At 30.5% G+C, this 22,044-nt stretch overlaps 1 protein-coding gene across 1 annotated transcript in view; it reads right to left on the bottom strand.

Annotated features, from left to right (window-relative positions):
- The window catches only part of LOC132937511 (nephrin-like), a 485,631-nt gene that overhangs the window by 30,187 nt on the left and 433,400 nt on the right, over nt 1–22,044 (bottom strand). The window contains exon 7 of the mRNA XM_061004329.1: nt 15,247–15,445. Coding sequence (XP_060860312.1) covers nt 15,247–15,445 — 199 coding nt within the window. The remainder of the gene's footprint in view (nt 1–15,246; nt 15,446–22,044) is intronic.

Genomic DNA, 22,044 nt, shown 5'->3' with positions numbered 1-22,044 from the left:
TTTGTATTAAAATTATTTATTGTTTCCCAAAGAGTTCATATTAACATATACAATTTATCGTTCACTCAAATGTTTGTTGTTCTGCGTATTCTCAGAGTACCTATATTATAATACATAATCAATGTGGTCCTAAAGAATGTCCACAAAATAAAAGTTCAATCGTTTTTAACGACAAAATAATAAAGGCTTAAATAAGTGTATTTTTGGTATAATTTTTTTTCTCATAAAATCGATTGACCGTATAATTTATAGACGGCGAACGCTTTACAATGAATCAGGCTATAGCTAAGGCAGTTTGAATAATTGAAATAGTTTTTGTAATAGATAGTTTTTTTTTTTACAAAGTTCTACATTTTTCTTTTTAATTTCAATATTTGTATTCCACCCAAAATTTAATCTCGAGCGGAACGACGGAGCTATCAATGTTTATTAATGTTGTTTACTTCAAAGTTCACATTTTAAATCTGTAAACCCATTTTTTTTTTTGAAACATTAACCGATCTTGATTAAATATTTGCTACTCAGTTATTAATTTTAAAATATTTTTCTTTTATTCCAAAAAGCAGACCCTGTAGATTTGGAAAGATAAAGTGCTCTCCATTTCGAAATATTAGCGTTTGCATTTAAATAAACTAATGAAAAATGCTTAATTGTAATTCATAATACTGTTTTTAAAAATATATTGTTTATCGTTAAATTGATTATTACTTTTGACGTTTAAAGCTTATACTATTTTTATTTTGATTAAACCGAAATAAAACTATAACGATGCAACTTTTTAAAATATGAAAATAATTAAAAAAATATCTAAATATATAGCTTATCGTTTTTGTTAAAATCTGAAATAAAAGACAAACCTTGAAAAGTTTATGAATATTAAAATAAATAAATCATAAATTAATTAATACCGTAATAGTATTCATGATTTAATGACAATTCGTGTTAAGTAGTTTGCCGAAAATAATATTAAAACGTAGGTGTGCAATATGATTCGATTTGAAAATTCATTCATTTATTCATTCATTTAAATACTATAAAAAGTTATATGTAATATTATATTAAGTTGTTAATGTTTATAACACGAAAATAACAAAATATGGATTTTGCCATCTAAAATATGACCTTAATTTATAATACAGTTGAGAAATTCTGGTTGTACGACCATCAGATGGGTTCCTATTATAATGTGCGACAAAAACGAACGCTTTTTAAAGATAACATACACGATGGAAGTGTAAATCGAAAACGTCCGGGGCTGGTTAAAAATAGAACTGCAAATGCGCATTTACAGTAATATAATATGCAGTTAGTTTACCTCGACGCACTCTCTAATCGTTATTTCCTAGTTCACTCGTTCCGGTAAAATCGCAATGCAACATTCATACCTACCCACTCGTTTTATATTTCAATGTTAATGCGTATTGCGTCAGCGAATGACAATATGAGTTATTTTTTTACACATTAAATAATATATAACACAAGCGCACTTCAATATGGGATTAATAATATATAATATGATTTCGAACTTTAATTTTAGAGTATGAAAACAAAACGTTTTATTGTACGGCTGCAATAATGTCCTCCTCGTTCCTTTATATTTTATGAATACTTTTATATTATTTACTACGTGATATTTTATTAGGTACTTATCATATGCATTAATGGACCTATGGGTATATTAAGTGGTATCGATTTTTTTTTCATGTTATGTTTAACGCAAAAAATGAAAACAAGACCCTTTGGAATAAAATACTTACTACCTATACAAAACGGCACTAATCACTAGTTTTCAATTTTTTTACAAATCGAATAAAATCATTGCGTTTAATATAATATTAAGCAAACGATAAAATGTTTGCATACAGGCATAAAAACGGCACGGAAGTCTTCTATAGTGGAATCGAACGAGCGAACAAATTAGGTGATAGTATTACAAACTGTTGTCAGGTCATAGCGGCATAATAATAATAATAATAATAATAATATAATATACGCGTTTTTAATTTATTCTCGGCGAGCCTTTATTAAGAGAACGACGGAAAATAAACGACTCGGCGACGTTCATAATATTATGTAATGTCTACATACGCGCGTCGGCACGTGAGGATTTAAAATATTCTCTCCGTGCGAATACGACAGACGGAACTTAGCGGATATACATAATGATAATATAGTCAATAGGACGACGTCGACGACACATGTTCGTTTCACTTTTCGCAATCAAAATATTATTTTCACGCGTACCACATAATACATATATGCCGTATATGCGTGTGAACGCGTGCGTGTGTGAATGCGTACGGATAATATGTGTGGGTGCATGGGTGTGTGGGTGTGTGGGTGCGTGTGTGTGAGTGTGTGTGTGTGTATTATAATGTGTGCGCCTCGCCACGCTACGTGACCGAATTCTCAAATTGCGCGTCGTTAATAAATACTTAAAACTCGGCGAAAATAACGTTTCTACCGGAATGTTCGGTAAGGTTATTTATGCGCCGACGTTATTTCTACGGGCGACATAATTATTTCCATCGGATCGTGAGGAGAAAAATGTAGGTAATGATATTATGTACGGAAAAGCGTGTGTCGTTCGTATTTTTTCCTGGTGCGATTCGTCGCCGTTTCAGACGCAGTACATAATATAATATCTGCAGTGGCTGTTTGTGTGATATTATTTTACGGGCGTGTACAACACTACCGCCGCCGCATAGGAGTGGTATTATATTTCCTACGAAATGGTCCGAATAAGTCTTGTGAAAACTATACACGGTTACTGCAGTTGTACCCACATATTATAATATTAATCATAATTTATTGAAAATCCGTCCGGAACCGTGCAGACGTGAGTGGTGGTTTGAATATCGCGGTATCGAATCGTTAGTAATCATACGGGTTGCAACAAATATACAAATGTAGACTGATACGGTCACTAAAAATACGATCTGAGATCGGCCGAATTTAGATACAGTCATAACTATTATTATTTATATTTATCAGCAAAGGCCTGTATCAATAATTTGTCATTATTCCGTTTTTTTTTTTTTATTATCTAGTATGACCGGCTAGATAATGTATATTAAGTAGGTAATGCACTTTATCACTGTCGTCAAGTTATATTTACTTACTATATATTATATTATAATAGTATTATTGTCATACATATTTATATTACACCTCATATTCTATTTTTCAAATATAAAATCATAACTGTATTATAATAATGTGTATTTGAAAGTGTAAGAACACTTTTTAACAATAATAGAGTTTATTTTAAATAATTCAAATTTAAATCATATATATTTAATAATAATTAATAACGTTTTAATTACATTAAGTTTTTATCAATTAAAATAATACAATAGGTTGAAATATAATATAATACACCTTGTCTGTAATTGCCAATGACTATATAAATAATACTTTCCATCTTCAACCACGATTAAGTCCAGGACCTGTTCACAGTGCCTGCAATTTTCCTTTGGCCCGAAACACATTATTATGATTATTGTTGTATACATGAGTCCCAGCGCGTTTTACAATTTGAACATTTGAATCGTTATGTTATTATCATACAGGTTACAGTGACAGCTGATGTGAGATTTTTTTTTTTTATTTAATTTCCCCGGAAAATAGTTTGAAAACGACAGCGGTGAACAAGACGGGCGGGTCGGCCGCGACGGAAAAAAACCAATAACAACGATTGCCGTACAATACCAGTCACCCCTTGCCGATACACCACGTCAACTCGTCCGAAAAAGGAATGCCAAGTTTTATTGGACGTATATTGTCGATTTGGACGAAACAAAAAATTCAGCCATATAAACATAATATTATTATAACCGCGACCGGCCGACTGGAGTTATCTACTCGCTGCAGGTCTTACGACTGACTCTGCAGAACTCAGTCACGAAGGTTTTTCCTTGTCCCTGATTATTGTTTGTAAGAGTAGTATTTGGGAGGCGAGCAAAATAAAAATATCGTTTCGCCTCCCCCTCATCTAAGTTTTTAACCATGTGATATTACGAAACTTTTTTTTTTAAGGCATTGTGATTGAATTTAGTATAATTTCTTCTGTTTCTGTTTTATGGAATTAAATTATTTATATTGTGTAATCTAGGTGCACTAAAAGTTTGGTTCATTATAATACGATTAGCTGTAGGTACTTATAATATATTTTCACTAATTTATTCTAAAAAACTTGTACGACTGCCGTATTATAATCATTCTTGTTAAGTATTCGAATACTTGTATTTAAATCGTTTTTTGGTATTTCAAATATTTTTTGACAAGTGTACTTTGAATACTTTCAAAATACTTGTTCCTTCTATTTTATTTCGGAATAATAAATACTTATTTAGTTTTTACTGTGTATTTTAACGAACAATATATTTGTTGCGTGCATATATCACAATTTTGAAAATTGGTCTTAAAATAATATTTTATAATGTTTCAAAGAATTTTTAATATTTTATTTAATACGCAGAATATAACACAATACCTAAAATGCATATCTACCTTGCTGAAGTTTAACTTGACAATATAACTATAGATATGTGACATCCGAAATTATTGAACCAAATTAAGAAATTATTCATTAATTATCTTAATAAAATATTTTTTATTAATATTAAGTAAGTATACCTATGCACATCTATGATAAACGTACTAACATTTTAATATTATACTACAAAAAAGTATTTGTAATGTATTTGTATTTATATTCAAATACGAATACATTTGAAAAGTATTCTTAACAAGACTGAATTTATAATGTTTACATATATAAATTTAATATTGTTAAATTATGCTGACCATTATAACGACTTTACAGAGACTATCGCAGTAAAGTTATAATATAGTATTATTGACTGTATCCATATAACATGTATCGGCGACAGATCAAAGTAATTTTTGGCAACCTTTAGGCTATAGGGCAACGGAACAACGGCAATAACCGCATACACCGCTAAACCCCTATTTTGAAAATGTATATTTTAGACGTTTTATAATATTTTTATTGTACTCGTGCATAATATAATTAGTATTTTTTCATTTGTTATTTTCGTATTTTGTGTTAATTTTATAATATTAGATTTTGTTATTAAAGTCACAACTGCTATGAACAACCGTTAATCGCAAACGTGACAAACGCGTAAGTTAGTGGTATTGATAAAATATAAGGGTTGTACAAAAAAAAAAATGACGAAAATCGTTTTCCCTTTTTATTTGAAATTAATGGTAAACGATTATAAGCAAAAGTATCAAGAATGGCGTTTTCCCGTTCAATCTGTTTAAAAATATCGCAAAAATATATATCGGTCATAATGCTCGAATGAATTAATTGCAGCCGTCGTGGAAAAAAACGTTTCGGCTTACCCATAGCTATTTTAGCATATTATAATAACACTATAACCGGGGAAATAGCGTCAACTTTGGAGAACCACCGAAAATTACATTACATTATGGTATGCCGTGGTATGTTGATGTTATCCACGAATGGCACAATAGTGAAATATAATGTGTGTGTTTGTGTGTGTGATGTGCTTGCCGTACATAATATTATTGTAATAATGTGTACGTACTACGTAAGTTATTGTAACTTCATTAGGCGTCCATGTTATATTTACTGACTTAGTGTATTAATTTTATTCAATCATATTATCTCCCTTCATAATATATCATATTGTTATAATTATTACAAAAAAATTATCGTCACAGTACCTTTATAGTAGGTACATGCACAATGAACATGCCAAGAACAATGAGCAAAAAAAGGGATTTTTTGTCAAGGGGAGGGGGCTTCACTTAATTGTTTTTGTCTAGTTGTTGTAGTTTTTGTTATCCAGGGCTTGAACCAGGAAATTTAGGAACCTAAAAATTTCGGTTACCAATATTTTGAACACATTTTTATTCCTGGTTATCGGTTACTGGTTACCGTGATGATTTTTCAGTTAACATAAAACGTTATAATAATATGTATTAACCATGTACCGGCTGCCATTACTTATGAACTATAATAATATGTTTAATTTATTTTACAAAAATAATAATAAGCTCGTATAGTCGTATATACTATATTAAAATGTATTATAATAATGCATGATAATGCACAGTAACTGATTAAGCTGATACCGTTGTTTTTTAAATTCCTAATCGATTGAAATTAAATTGATATTATTAAATAGTTTTTTTTCCATCAATATTTAATGAAAAGTTTAAACAGTCGTGCAATTTAGATATTTGGTTTAAGATAAGCACTATTTTCACGAAAATTATCTTTATAAAATTAATTAATTAATTTTATTAAAGCATAGGCTTGAACAGAATAATAATATAATATTATGTAATATTTGACTCGCATACATTTTATGTTACTTTTATATCCGTCCCGATCAGGGTACATGGTGAAACATTGCAAAACATTCAAAAGGTCTGGTGCAATGTTGGTACTCCCAGAAATGTCGAGTCATTGACTATATTGTCATATAAATATGTTAATTTAAACTTTTAATCGAAAATTGATTAAACTCGTTGTTTATACAATGATTTTAATGTGTTAAAGCAGGTAGCAACAAAATAAAATATATCAAAGGTTATACTGTTGAACGATTATGGTAGATATTACCACTATGTTTTCACCAAAATTGTACAAAACCAGTTTGAAACGTTGTGTGCTGTGGTTTTAGGATGGGCAATGATTATCAATGTATGTTAATATGGTCGCTTATTTATTACTGTTCTTAAACGTGATTTTTCGGAAATGGAAGTGGTTTTCTTCTAGTCAACATTAAGACCAATAATAATTTTATTTACGTTTTGGTACGCAAGAGACTATTTGTACCTACAACTGCCATACAATAATAATACAACACAAAATTCTGACAACGTGCGTTAGCGGAATAATATTTTACAAAATAAAATATATAGTGTTTGTCTGTGATATTCTTCGACGTCTTTATTCGTTTGTTTACTCTTGTTTTTCTTTGAAGGAAAATGATAAATAAAAAAAAAACAAAAATAAAACAGAAAACAAACACCCTCATCACAAATTTAATACTAATATAAAAAACGTTTCAAGTCAACATGTGTTCGAAATACAGTTGTTTTACGCACATAGATTCTTCCGTTATTACGAAAAACGTCGAAATTGTATATTCGTCGGGCAATACGTCGTGTTGAGATATTTTTGGATGTTCAAAAGGGGCATACCGACACAAGCAGGAGGACATAATCTGTCAACACCTATCACCGACACTCGACAGCCTAGGGTGAACGTCAATTCGCTAATTGTTAGTGCGAATACAATGATATTACAAAAGCAGCTCATCCGATCTCAAAGGTCCATGATTTTTATGGCCGGCGGAGGTTGGTGATATTATTATATTATGATAATAAAAATGTGTAGGCACACGTTGAAACAATAATAATGAAAATCAAATTTAGCAGTCTCTTGTTTTTTGAACGAGTTTTAAGTTGCATTTTCCTCAGGTACCAATAGCAAGGTTTGCATTTGAAAAAAATTCCGTTTAATGTTATAGTTACAACTAAAACGTTTCACAATTTTTGCGTTTATCGTTATTTAGAATTAAAACGTTATTCAAGTTTTGCGTTTATCGTTATCCAAGTTTTGCGTTTATCGTTAATAGTGTCAATACCTATCACATAATTTTAAAAATAATAAGTTATGAGGGTAGGTAATGGCCCGGATACGGAACATAGTATAATCAATTCTTAGACTGTTTACATGAAATAAATGTTTCTACAGAACCAATAGATCTTTTAAATAAATAGATTTTAAAATAATATTTAGTTTTGTGTTATTTTTCGTTTAATGATATTCTATTAATTACGTTTCGCGTTATGATTTGTTTAATAATATATTATTTATTGTGTTGATCGTAATGTTTTGTTTTGCGGTATTTAATTATTTTTGACTATCGCTTCCCGTTATAATATCGTTTACAAATTTCAATCGTTTTTTTGTCAAATATAACGTTATTATTACGTTTGCAAGCCCTGGGTCCAATAATAGTAGTAGTAAGGATATATTTTTTCAAATTTAAAAGTCATTTCAGAGGGATAGGTATTATATGATCATAAGTATACGCAGTTATTATAATTGTTGTGAATCTACCATACTGCAATATACTTAAACTAAACTTCTGTCTTGATTTCACTTTGTGTTAATAATTACTATGCTTGTCAAAAACGATCGGTTATATATTATCAGTTTGCTCACTAACGTTATTTATTCCCTATATTGTGGTATTTATCATAATATAAACATTACAATGTGTTAGATATAAGTTGTCACGGGTCTTCACGCGAATATTTTTAGTGGGGCGCATTATATTTTTGAAATGGTATTAGTTATAAAAATTCAATCATTACAAATTATTTATTTTTTTTAAATTAAAAATCTTCACAGATTCGTTCCTGTAGACAGTGAATGTAATATTTATTATTGTTCATATTTTTTGTATTGATATTTTAAACAACTTTTGTAAAATGTATTCATTGTTTATATATTATGCTGTATATTTTCAAAAAAAATAAATACATATTACAAATTGGTGAAATTACCAGAACATTAAGTAGTCCGGCAAAAATATATTTGCGGTACATTTTTAAAACTATTTTCTGACAAGAGAAAAAATCGCAAGACATAAATTCCTTTAAATGTCAAATATTATATCAAATTATTATATTACATATTATTTGAATTTTATTTTGAACGAAAGTCTCAAAACAATAACTATTAACTGGACAAGTTGTTTAGAAAGATACCTTCCAGAGAAGTACAATTTTACTTGATTTTTGTTTTTGGGAAATAACTAGGTCGTATAATATAATAACACATTTATAAAATAAAACAGAAAACATCTATATAGACATTAGCTGGCGTCAAGACTTGTTCCATTTCGCCTGTTTCGTACGTCACCTTTCAGAGTATTGTGTTTTAGCATATACCTACGATTTGAATGAAATAATAAATAATGGCATCTGAAAAACGATCTGAGCGGATTAAAATTAGTAAAGTGCTCTATAAGCAGCCCGCCGAAACTTGACGATACGTTTAAGCTAAGATGGTTAATCCTTCCCGACTTAAGAAACAAGAGTCCGAATCAATGACAGTGTAATCGAGTTAAATAAATAATGCGATACGATGATTAAAATCCGTTTAACTTTAACATACACGCATAATGACATTGTCGAGTTGTATTTAAGAAGTATAGTCATTAAATTATTATATATACTCATAGCCACAATTAAACCGTGAAGTATTTCAAGTCAAACATTTTACCAAATCAACAGTCAACACTTACATCATTTATTTTTTGTGGTGGTTTTAAAAACGGAAAAAGTTAAAAAATTAATCCGTAAGTTATTTATTTATTTGAGTGGAACGCGTATAAGATATAAAACAAATTTAATTTCACACCCATGATTATGAATTTATATTTTAAAATAAAGAATTATCTTTAAATATGTTCAATAAAGTTATTATAATAATTGTGATTGAATATTATTCTAAGAAAGGTATTTGAAGTATTTAGACACATGTATTATAAAGTGTGTCACGAATTTTGCATTAAAAATTTAATTTTCCTAATAAATTCATTCTAAGTGGGGCCATGTTTATGCTATAACTGAAATCATAAGCTCCGGAGTTAAGGCTTTAGATTAACACTATGGTTATAAATGTTTTAAAATAAAATTGATAGTTAGGTACGTAAAAAGAGTAAAAAGCAATAATTGACTTTTTTCAAAGTGTCTTTTGTAAGCTGAGTACAACCAATGGATTTTGTTCTACGGGCTCTGACTTAATATTATTGTGTGACAGTGTTATCGAAAGTCGCTAGAGCGTGACTCTACTAGCTGTTTCGGCGCGACATATTATAAGTTTAGTGCGAAAGATGATCTAACGACGTTACAACTGTTTTTAGAACATATGGCGAGCGTGTTCGAATACGGCAGCAATGATAACGTAATCATTGGAAGTCCCGGGGTGTTCTATTTGGAAACTTACGAGTTCTATTGAGGATAGATACTTTTGTTGCAAAAGTTACGCGCCTCTGCCGTCTCCGTTCTGCAGCGTTTCGCTCTCTCCGTCACTCGTCCGCGACGTCTTTCCGACTTTCTACACCTCCCTCCCCGCCGTCCATCGTCGTAGATGTCTCCGCACACATACATAATATAGGTATATACATCTGTCCCAGGACTGACCCCGCCGCCCCGTCGTCCTCCGTTCGTCTCGGTCGAATCATTTGTTCGTCCGCGGAATTGACGAAATAGTTATCACGCCGAAATAGTTACACGGAGAACGCGGATTCCACACGCCACATATATATAGTGTACTAGTGTACAGTATATACGTAGAGCCGGGGGAGGAGGGGGAGTACATCAAACGCCTCGACAAGACTGCCTCGCGTGAAAATCATTCGCAGGTCCCCCGGTCTCGGTGCGCGGAGACGGTGGATGACTTACACCACGCCGGGGCGGAGGTTAAATTGAGTGAAACACTACAACGGTTGTATTATCGCGATTTTACCTGTGTGCATGTATTATTGTCGTGTAAACAATCGTCCAAACAAGTCGGCGAATCGATGCGCACGCGACATATTATCACACAAGTGACAACGACCGCACCGGAAGTCGTCACGATTATATGTACACATATGTAATCCCGGGGATCGTGCACGCAGTGTACACTCAGCGATTTGTCGAGAGCGACGAACCTCAGACGATCCCGGATTGGTCGTATCGTTTGAACTAACATTGTTACACTTGATGCGTTTTCCAGTGCGTGTATATTATTATATTATTATTATTATTTGTCTCTGATGAAATTAAAATTGTAATTTTCACGTATCGCTGTCCCTGCAGTACTAATGTTCGAATTAAATTATCCACATAATAAAAGTTTTGTAAAGCACATTTAATGATAACGCGAATTGTACCACTATTACAATTTAATCCCTTATACAGCTACGGTCTAGTTGTTGTACAATTGTACATACGAGGAAAATAGTGGCGCAGTATTTAAATAATATTGTCATATACATATTCTACGAAAACAATTTAGTACGGTTAAGTTCGATATAGCGATTGTTGAACATAATATTATTATACTGTGATACGAATATATATAAAAGTTAATAGTTTATAATCTGTAGTATTATTCGCGTTCAACTATTAAATTATATTGTTCAGGTTATTACAAAAAATATATATTTAATACGTAAATGTGTACTGTACAGAGTGATTTAGTAATCTATCAATATCTATAATTTATAAAAATGTAAAAATATGTATAGTAAATATCCAATATACTATATAATTTTTATATTTTATTTAAAACCACTATTAAGGATTATTATTCTTAGTATAAATATTTTAATAACTGAGAACTACTCTATCGACTTTTAAACTATAGGTTATTAGGTACATCAACAAAAAATGATCCACTAAATAATTTACAGAAGAAAAGAGGTTCTCATTTGAAAAACAGAAGTTTAATATCATAGCAGACAATTCCTTAAGTAGGCAGTACTAAAAATGTACAAGATTTTTTTGAATATGGTCGTTATAAGTATATTTAAACATTTTGAAAATCTGATTTGGAATAATCTCACCATTAAAGGTAAATGGGGAAAATGGGGGTGAGCTTGTTTCATCCTGTACTATTTATTGTTTGCAATCTGCTAAAGATAGAAAGAAGATTACAAATAGTATCAAATCTATACAATTAATATTGATTTTTTTATGATGATTATCAAACGAATTTAAAGGTCTTTAACGTATTTTTTGGTACATAACATTGATTTGCATTCGTATTTAAATACTATTTTTTTATCGTAATATCAAAACACGTATAATTCACGTAAATTAATATAAGCCTTTACAGAATTTCTAAAACTAATAAAAACTTAAGTAGCGATGCATGATTTGAATTGTTTCATCAATTGTCTAGTTCATTTACTCAACTTATACATTTTGTAGAACATTACTCCCACTCTACATCATTACGACAAACAATTTATATTTAATAATTTTTAAAAATGAAATATTATTTTACGAAATCTTTTTATGTACAATATACATAATATGATGGTGATAGTAATATCGATCATCTATCAATGTTTAAATAAAAATTTTAATCGTAGGTATTGCAATTACAATATAATTACCATATTATTAGTAAATACTTGCTTGTGATATTTACTTATTGAAAAATATGTTTTAATAAAATATTTAGTGGAAACCACGTTAATAATATTGAATGATTTGACTTTTTTACCGATAAATGTACATTAGAGCTGTTGAAATAATTATTAATTTATAAAATATCTCTTTATCTATAAATTTTGACCATGCCTATTTAACAACGAATGAAATGGCATTATTTTATATAATAATTAAAATTGTCGGACATGTACCACTATGGGACAATATAGACTATTAGACTTAGCAGTTATCTATATCGAAATAGATATAATATGCTTAAATATTAAACTATTTTAAATAAATATGCCGAAACCAAGTTTACCTACATTGTAATTACATTTCTAGTATACAAATACCTTATTAAAGAGTACAAATAATTTCTTTGGCATAACATTTTATAGTTGGTTTAAGTTTATTTTTAGATATATAAAACGAAACTGAAGTGGCATGGAAATATATGAGTGTAAAGAGGTTCTGTTTCCGATGCAACTTGTTTAGTGCTTATGCCCAGCTAATATTTTTGGATGATTTGCGTCTATGATTATGTATAGGTAGGTACTAATAACACTAACACTGATATTAGTACAATATGTTTTAAATATAATTTTTCAAACTGCGTAATATATTACTCGTCTTACAGAAACTTTCTAATTTTAAGTCTCTTGCCACATAAAAGTCATCTCAGCATTGTATATCTTTCCAATTTTAATGGTACTGGTGAATTTCTGCGATAAAACCAATAAATATATATATATGTTTATGTCCGCACTATAACCATGAAAAATAAACTGTACACTTTTGTACGTATTACATGTAAGAATACTTGATGGAAAAACCATTTGAAGTTAAAAATTAAAATTTATATTCGATTGTATAAATGTTTGGTGTGTTCTAGAGAACTTATCGAGTAACAGTACAAAAATAATTCAATTAAAAGTTTTTTTCTTTTGTCATAGTTTATGAAAGCTTTTAACACTATTTCCAATAAACTTTCATGGATACATCAAAGGAACAACAACAACAACAACAACAACAAAAAAACAATGATACAAATGAAATACATTTTAAGCAATAAATTATATTATGAGTGCGTCAACGCTGCGTATTGCTTTTGTTTATCCATTTTTACTTCTTTAAAAGTCAATCATTAATAATTAAATACACCTTTTTACACTACGTTGGCTATCAGATGTATTCTTAAAAATATTTCACCTTATACAAAGAGGTTTATATGTGACTCTCACTTAACCAAATAGTTTTTTCTTTGAAACCAAATCTTGTAAAAAAAATTCATAAGTATAATATTTTATTTTAAAATTAAATATATTGAACAAATATCTCATTTTTTTATTGAGATGACCAAATAATTTAATTGGTATTGAATAACGATATTATTTTAACATGATAACATGGAACTATATGCTCTATGGAAATATTGAGAACATTAATTATTTATTTTGGGTCCAAATATTATATTAGTTACTATAATTTATACTGTGTTAATTCTGAGTTAATTTTGTTAAAATTATTCCGAAATGGATTCGAATGGTATTCTCTTGTTTTTGGATAACACTGATTATGATGATTCTGGTAGTGAATACAACCCTAAATCAAATGATTCATTCGTCTAAAGTTGCTGATTCTTGCAATTAATATAATGATAATCCTGGAAATAACATCAACAAAATATATTTCAGCTATTGTACAAACTAACATACCTAATATCATATCTATTGGTACAAGTTTTGAGGTTATTGACAATTAAAACATATTCATTTGTTTTTATACTTATAATGTATTTATATAATTTTGTTTTCACTGGAAGAAATATTTAACTTGGAGATACAATCATACATAATCGTATTAATGTGTTATTTTAAGAGTATAAAAAAATGTACCTAAAAATATGAATTTAAAAATGTTAACTATCTTGTGATGAAATTATAAAGCCTATTGGCTATTTTGTAACTAATTACTTGTCTTGCTTTTATTTTATCAATATAAGATAAGAAAAAAGTTATTTTTTTTTACTTAAATTTGTTTCATTACCAACGATAACATTTTAGTATTTTGGTTTTTTCCAAGTAAAGGGTGGTACATGAACATTTTTAGGATCGATGTGATGTACCGTTGACGTTGTGGTAGCCAACGTTAAATGGGAAGTAAAGAAGTCACAGACCGCTGATGTAATAATATGTAATAGTATATTATAGTTACATTTAAAATTCGTTATCGACTTCAACATTTAAACGGGAAACCAGTTGAATAAATTTATATTACTACTATTCCGAACGTATAATAATAATTTCACTTTGATCGAATAAATGTAATAATAATAATAATAAATGTATTGCTTCGAGGTGGAAATGTACTGAACTAAATTCGTTACACGGCACTTAAGGGGTAATTTAAATATTATGTTGATTATTGTAATATACCGATCTTGGTTGACTCTCAGAACTATAATTTTTATTTTGCGTGCATTTTATGTTATACATAAACAACTCGATTGGTAACCAACCACAATTAAACCAAAATCGACGATATTACGATGAGATACCGGCTAATCAGCTCAATACTATAATGGTAATATTATCAGACGGAGTAACCTTTTTATAAGAAAATTTCATCGATCAAATTTAAACGGCGTCATCATAACAATGAATAACCGAAATGATGACTATTTAATAAACATTTACAATACCTATCGTTTCAAAAAGGTATTTATGATTATCAAACAAACCAATAAATTTAGTAATTGATACAATATAGTTGCTATAATATGTTTGAAATGGCGAAGATAATTAGAACGAAATAATGCATCACTTAAGTTCAGACGGTATGGTCTCGTATGAGAGCGAAACTATCGCATCGCGGTATCATCAATGGTAGATAGGTACCTATATTATTCATTCCGAAATTACCAAGACGCATAATCAATGCAATCACAATGTTAATTGTGTCCAATTTGTTAAATTTGTTAAATGAAATGTATTAAAAAAATATCAATGTAATACTCACGAAATATGTTTATTTTCCATCCATCGGAAGAATCAACGTCGACTGATTGATATTGGCGATTATCGGGTTTGCCACTGTGTCTGTTGTTGACGGTATCCGGTTTGCCACTCTCTGCTCGGCAGCTCAACGTGTTGTCCGAGTCTTTGATCGCCGGAGTAAATGTCAGCACACTTGTAGTTATGTTGCCATCAGGACTGGTCTGTTGGACGAAACGAAATTTTATATTTTAATTGCGTTAAGTGCTCAAGGAAAATATATCCAGCGTTGGTGTTATAATAATATTGTGTTGATTTTTTAACAGACATAAAGTATGAAAAACAACGGTGTGCTGGTAAATTTAAGTTTAAAAAAAATTTGCAAATATATTTTCATTACTTGTAATCTGGTCTAGCCTGACTTTGTCTCGTGTACATAGGCGCAACTATACCTCTAAAACGTGGCGTGCTAAATAATATTTTATATTTTAAAAACATAACATTTATGCGGTATTTCACTATAATAATGATAGTTAGACCTAAAAAACAAAGGGTGCTAAATTAGAACTTGCGGATTCTAAAGACCCTTTTTCACCCACCTAGTTGTGCCAATGATCGTGTAATGTGACAAAAAAGCGTAATGTCTAGAATACCACCATGGTTGATGGTTCTGTAAGTGTGCTATCTCAATGCTTAGATTACTTATCTCGAGTAGGTTTTGTTTGCAAACGCCAAATACATCCAGATATTCCTTTTTACATTATATTATTACGTAAATAGAATATCGATAAAAGGTCACATCTGATGGTTTTAATGAGAGTGGTTTATTATTAATTAATGGTTTACTACACTGCATCTGCTTTGATTATTTACTTTCTTGCTATCTTTGTAGAAATCTAATTCTATCAAGTATATTATCTATCTCTCTCTCTATTTCTCTCCGCTGATGACTTAGTACTTTTCAGACACATATTATGTCGATGTTATTGCTGATTTATATGTAAGAAAAATAGTTCCTATAATAATATATGGACAAACAAATAGTTTTGATATAATTCACACAATTAAAAACGGTGGCTTCCAAACTTATAATTACATATTATATTACATATATGTACAATATATTGTATCTTAATTTTGTATTACATAATTATTTTACAATATTATAATACAAATTGATATTACCAAAAGAAAAAATTAAAAACTTATTCACGAAAAAAATGTCTGGAGTAGTTTTTTGTTTACATCATATTATCATCTATTATGATCAGAAAACCGTCGCAGTCGTAACGTTGTCGACTTTATGACATTTTTATAAAAATCAAGTATACAAAATAAAATTAGACGTGAGCGTAATATTCCGACGATAAATGTTTGGGCAGTAGACATTACAACGGAACACTGCAGCAGGCATCTGCAGATAAAATACCTTAAACACACCACAACGTATATATATATAAATGTAGTGACAACGTAATAGATATAATACATTATCTCGGTAACTCTTCAACGTGTCATCACTTACCGCACACGTGTTACCAATCAGAACTAAAGGTTTCATTTATCTTTTCGCAGGTCTGTCTCCCATCCACACAAAACTTTCCGTTTTATTTCATAGTACCTATACTTATTTATATATATATATATATATATAATATGTAGGTCTTTCTGCGAGAAGTTCTCCGGTTTGATGGATTGGGGGCGAGAGGTTCGTCATTAAATAGGTACGCATTAGCTACTTTGTGAACTTTGAGACGAGTCCACTGGCTGTGATGGTATCCCCGAGCTATGACATACTCGTTAAGGTCACTAGATTTTTCATCGTGAAGTTGACCACTCGTATTGGATTAAAAATATAATTTCCTTCGTTTTATTATTTGATACAATCTAGTTTTAAAAAAAAAAATGTTTACTCTTTTGCCGCTTAAATGTTGTCTTCCAATACGTGGTAATTATTGCGTATAGGTACACGATACTGCATCATTTTTAAAACTAAAATTAATAATTAAGAGGACGCCAAACCCCCAAATTGTGCTGTCTTCATATAACGTGGTGAATTTTCGTTAAAAAGAACTTATTTTGTTCTGTGGGCTTTTATACTATTGACCTAGCCATTGTCAAACTTGAGTGAATCTAAGTGTAAAAACACTGTATGTGTACCTTTTGTTCGTTGCTTTTCACGATATTTTAATGTTTAAGATAGTTATGAACATTTTTAAATTGTAATATTTTACACATCATAATAGTCGTTAGAAAAAATTATGCCATAAAAACCAACGTACAAACGCAAATTCTTACCTAAAAGTTTGATAGTAAATTAACTCACTCTGGTATTAAGTAAAATACAATCGCTTGTACCACAAACGAAATTGGTTTTGAAGAACGAACATTTGTGATGTTTGCCCATCCTCTTAACAAAAAAAAACTTTTATGCGCGGGCATTATAACTTATAGTAAAGTTTTTATCGTGTCAATACACCATTCACGAATTGTTTAAAATACGTACTTCCTTAAATATTACAATCTGCGTTTTATTTGAGAATGAGAATATTATTTTCTTTTTTTTTTTTAATTCGGTCGATGGTCGATAGAATAAAATATTTCAATAAATTGCTTAAGATTTTTAGTGAACAAGTAATAGTAACAAAGAGAAAAACGAATGTACATCGAGTAAAAAACTTCTTCCAATCCTGCGGTCAGAACAAAAAATTAAAACGACCAAACTTAATTTATTCGTTTAAACATGTCGCTGCTTTGAATATTATATGATAAAAAAAATCTTTCTAACGACCGCAAAAAATCGTATTGTCAGCGTTTATATTTTGTTGGCCACGAGCCCACCACAAATGCCGACTCCGATGTGATATCTCGTTATGTAATCATATACCTTTGCTGGCCTTTTTTTCAATTTTCGTTTAGTCTCAATAGTCATAAAGTTTTCCGTTCTTAAGCGAAATGTTAACGTTTTAAACGAGATTAGGTACTCAGTTCACACACAAACTGTATACCATTATACATTTGCTTAAAAAATGCAAATTAAACGCATTCGTCGAAATGTTTCATAAACTCAATACTGTGAGTAATAAATAATTACATTCAATATCCATAATTTAAATAAAAGGTTTCGATGGTTTTTTTTTAAAATTCAGATTTTTTTAAATGTATTCAGCAATTTGATTGAATATATACTGTGTATGTATTGTGTACAAACAACTTTATAATCAAGGGAAATCTGTGTAGGTATTACAATACACAGTACCTATACAAAGTAAGGCTTCACAATTAAAGTTATTGTGACAACGCATTGTTTGAAAGTGTTAATAAATACGTTTTATATCGTCGAAAACAAAGTAATACATAAAAAAAAATACAACGTTTCTACATTAATATTGTTCAGAATAATTAAATTGCACATTAACACACGCACACACATTATATTTTATATAATGTAGTATGTGTGATACTACTTATAAGTTATAATATGTAAGCACAGTTTGACATTTTTACGAATCGTAATCAATCTAACTTTAACTAATCAAGATGGTTCTGAAGAGGCGTGTCTTTTTCAATATTATTTTATGGTTTCCATATTTTATGAACGTTTCATTTTACATTACCAAAGTTTATAATATATTCATTATAAGAATTGTTACTCTACTAATAAATAAAAATGTTTAGTATAAAATGGTTAGTTATTAACAACAATATTATATAAGACGGGTCGACCTTTGGTGTGCATTTTGTGGGCACAAATATTCATCAAAATACATAAGGGCAATGGCCATCCATTAGTTGACCAATAATTACTGGTTGACGGTTGTTCAGCTTCTGCTCAAATGGTAAATTTAAGTTTTAAAGTTTGTATCCGAATTATTTGTGCATTGCAATGTTAGTATACTAACAGTACATATAGGTACTCCACCACACTAGTTGGGATATTTAGGACGGGAAGAAAAACAACAGTATTTTTTATTCATTTCATCTAGACAGTTTTAAACTGACCGACTAATAAAATCATGTTCCGACAATTTTATATTTTATTTGAGGTAATTTTATTTTGAAACAGCTTAATATGTAGAATCTCTTTTGAACTCGTGTAATCCTGCAGTGATGCGGAGATGTCATATTATATTCAGCAAGTTTCCGGAGTGACGTCAGAAATCACATTCTCAATTTGAGGTGGCTTATTGACCCACAACTTTAGCCCCACACCAAAGTTACCGAAACTGTGTCACTAACGTCCAAGTAATTCACCGAAATCCTTAACCGGAATTGTTTCCAAGCAAGTTAGGACCCATGAAATTAGGTGCATAGCTATTTATAGTGCATAGTTAATTAGATATCATTTTGGACGTATAATAATATTATAATACATATAATAATTTATTATGTACGCTTCAGCTGGATCGAGACAATGATGATTTGGTGGCACGATAAATCGTGACGTTAACGGCTAAATTCGTATATTATAACCATGCACTTTGTGATTATAATATATTATCCTTATTGATATTTTTACCACAGATTTTCTAACTTTCTCATTGCTAGATGCGATACTTTTAAATCGGAAAAACGATCACAAAGCATCGTAGGTACTCCAATCACCTGTGTCGTGGATAAAAAAAAAATAACGCCCATTGGTAGCCGATCAGCTGGAGTTACCGCAACTCAAAATAATAATTAATAAACGGCGTCTACGCACATGATTTTTGATCACTATAATATTATTATTACTAACGGAGTAGTAATGACTGAATACGTCATCGTTACCCATTCGAAATAATCTAATCGACTTTATTGCTATGTTACGTTCAACTCTCATCATGACTTCAAGTTTAAGATTTTTAAAAACCGTTAAATTCTTTCAGTGGCCACCTCACACCAGTTGTTATAATGATAGTTACCTACCCGCTACGTAATCATATAGGCACAATTAGACCTCTAAAACAAGGGGTTCTATAATTGTAAATGTCTCACAGCCCCTATTACTCAAATTACATTATCTTACAAGCTATACATCCGCAATAATCAATTGTTGAGAACTTTTTTATACACCATATTAATGATGAAACGAAATATATATGTATAACACTCTTTGTATTTATACATTAAGATTTTACCGATAGCACTAGAGTTATCAGTTACACACAGTCTATCATATTACCATATATCTGTTTAGAATTTAGAGCTTTTTTTATGTGCCATATTGGATAAAAAATGCTCGTAAGCAATCCATTTTTCAATAATGTGTATCGTAAATCATTATGCTAATCATCCATCAGTTGTTGTAGGAATATGTAATCATTTACAACGAATTTATACAATATAATGTCTAAAATAGTTTTGATTTTACTTCGGTAAATATTTCATAATTGAAAAACATAAATTTAACGGTATTTCACTATAATGATAATTAGACCTAAAAAACAAATGGGTTCTAAATCAGAACTTGAGGGCGTTAAAGACCCTAATGCTCCCCCCTAGTTGCACCAATGTTCGTAGTGCGTAACGACGACGAAACGATAGGCCGAAAAACAGTAAATAAACTGCTCATATTATATAATATCGCGACATTTGCCAAACCAAGTTCGACATTTTATCAGCCCGACGAACGCAAAAATTTCGTGTAATTCCCATACCTGCGACGAAGTTAGGATACGTGTATATTTTATAAGTCGGTGTTATCGGATTACAGTTATCGGTGTCTCTAGACGCATGGCATAGGCACCATAGGAGCCTCGGGGGTTAGGTTTGGACTCGCGAGGTCAAGTCGTCGTCGGCAACCCTCTCCATTGGTACCTATATTTATATTATTATTGTGTCTTCCCCAAACCTATCGTCCGTCCCGGGGCGATTCGTAACTAGTATAACAATATTATTATATAGTGTACCACCCCTCCCCATGGCCCTGGGGCGATGGTGAGGCGTGAGGGCGCGGTCACGTACGACGACTTGCACACTGTATATAACTTACTAATATATCGTACTCTGCGTAGTCTTCGTGATCCAACTCATTGATGACTGCGTTTTTTTTCTATTGTTATTTTTAAAGCTGATTGGCGATGATAGTACCTATATAGATATTATTAACGATCGGAAAATGACGAGGAAAATAGCAACCACACCGGAACCTCGCGACTTCAAAAGGCAATGCATGTGTGTACGTGTGTTTGTGTAGTATACGTGAAAACCAAAGGCAGTTAAAAGTAGTAGTAGTTCTATACGTAAACGAGAAACGAGTATTTACTAACAAAACTAATGTCTTGAAAATCGAGTGCTGGAAATAAATCGAGTGATATATAATATGTTATTGCGGTTTTCGACGTGGACCAATTTGGTGCGCGACAGACGCCATTACTCGCTGTATGTACAACCGTGGTTTCTCGTATTAAAAACATACAATCATCGGTTGTCGGCGATTGCGATAAACTATAATAATATTACATTATTACCTATTATCGTCATTTTACGAAATAAAGTATACGGTTTTGAAATTCGAATATGTCATTATTTATTATACGCGTTTCAATGTTTTAATTAAAAGCGCGTTCATAAAATTATAATTTTCGTTTTTTATTTTCGCTCCTCGAAATCCATTATTACATTTATATCGATAACAACGGTTTGGTTAGGTTCAACTAAAATGTATTCCTTCAACGAAACCATTACTTGTTTATGGACAATAGTGATAAAAAAAAAAACTAATTACATTTGTGTTCAAGGATATAATATTGGCAGCGCTTCTAGACAGTGCGTATTTTAGTGTTTCATAGGGTAAATAAAAACACGATAACTGGTATTTTTTTAGCATTATGACTCTCGA

The sequence above is a fragment of the Metopolophium dirhodum genome, chromosome 1, assembly GCF_019925205.1.
Source record: "Metopolophium dirhodum isolate CAU chromosome 1, ASM1992520v1, whole genome shotgun sequence".
Lineage (NCBI taxonomy): Eukaryota > Metazoa > Arthropoda > Insecta > Hemiptera > Aphididae > Metopolophium > Metopolophium dirhodum.
Note: the sequence above shows the minus strand (reverse complement) of the source record. Positions and strands in the feature narration are given on the sequence as shown.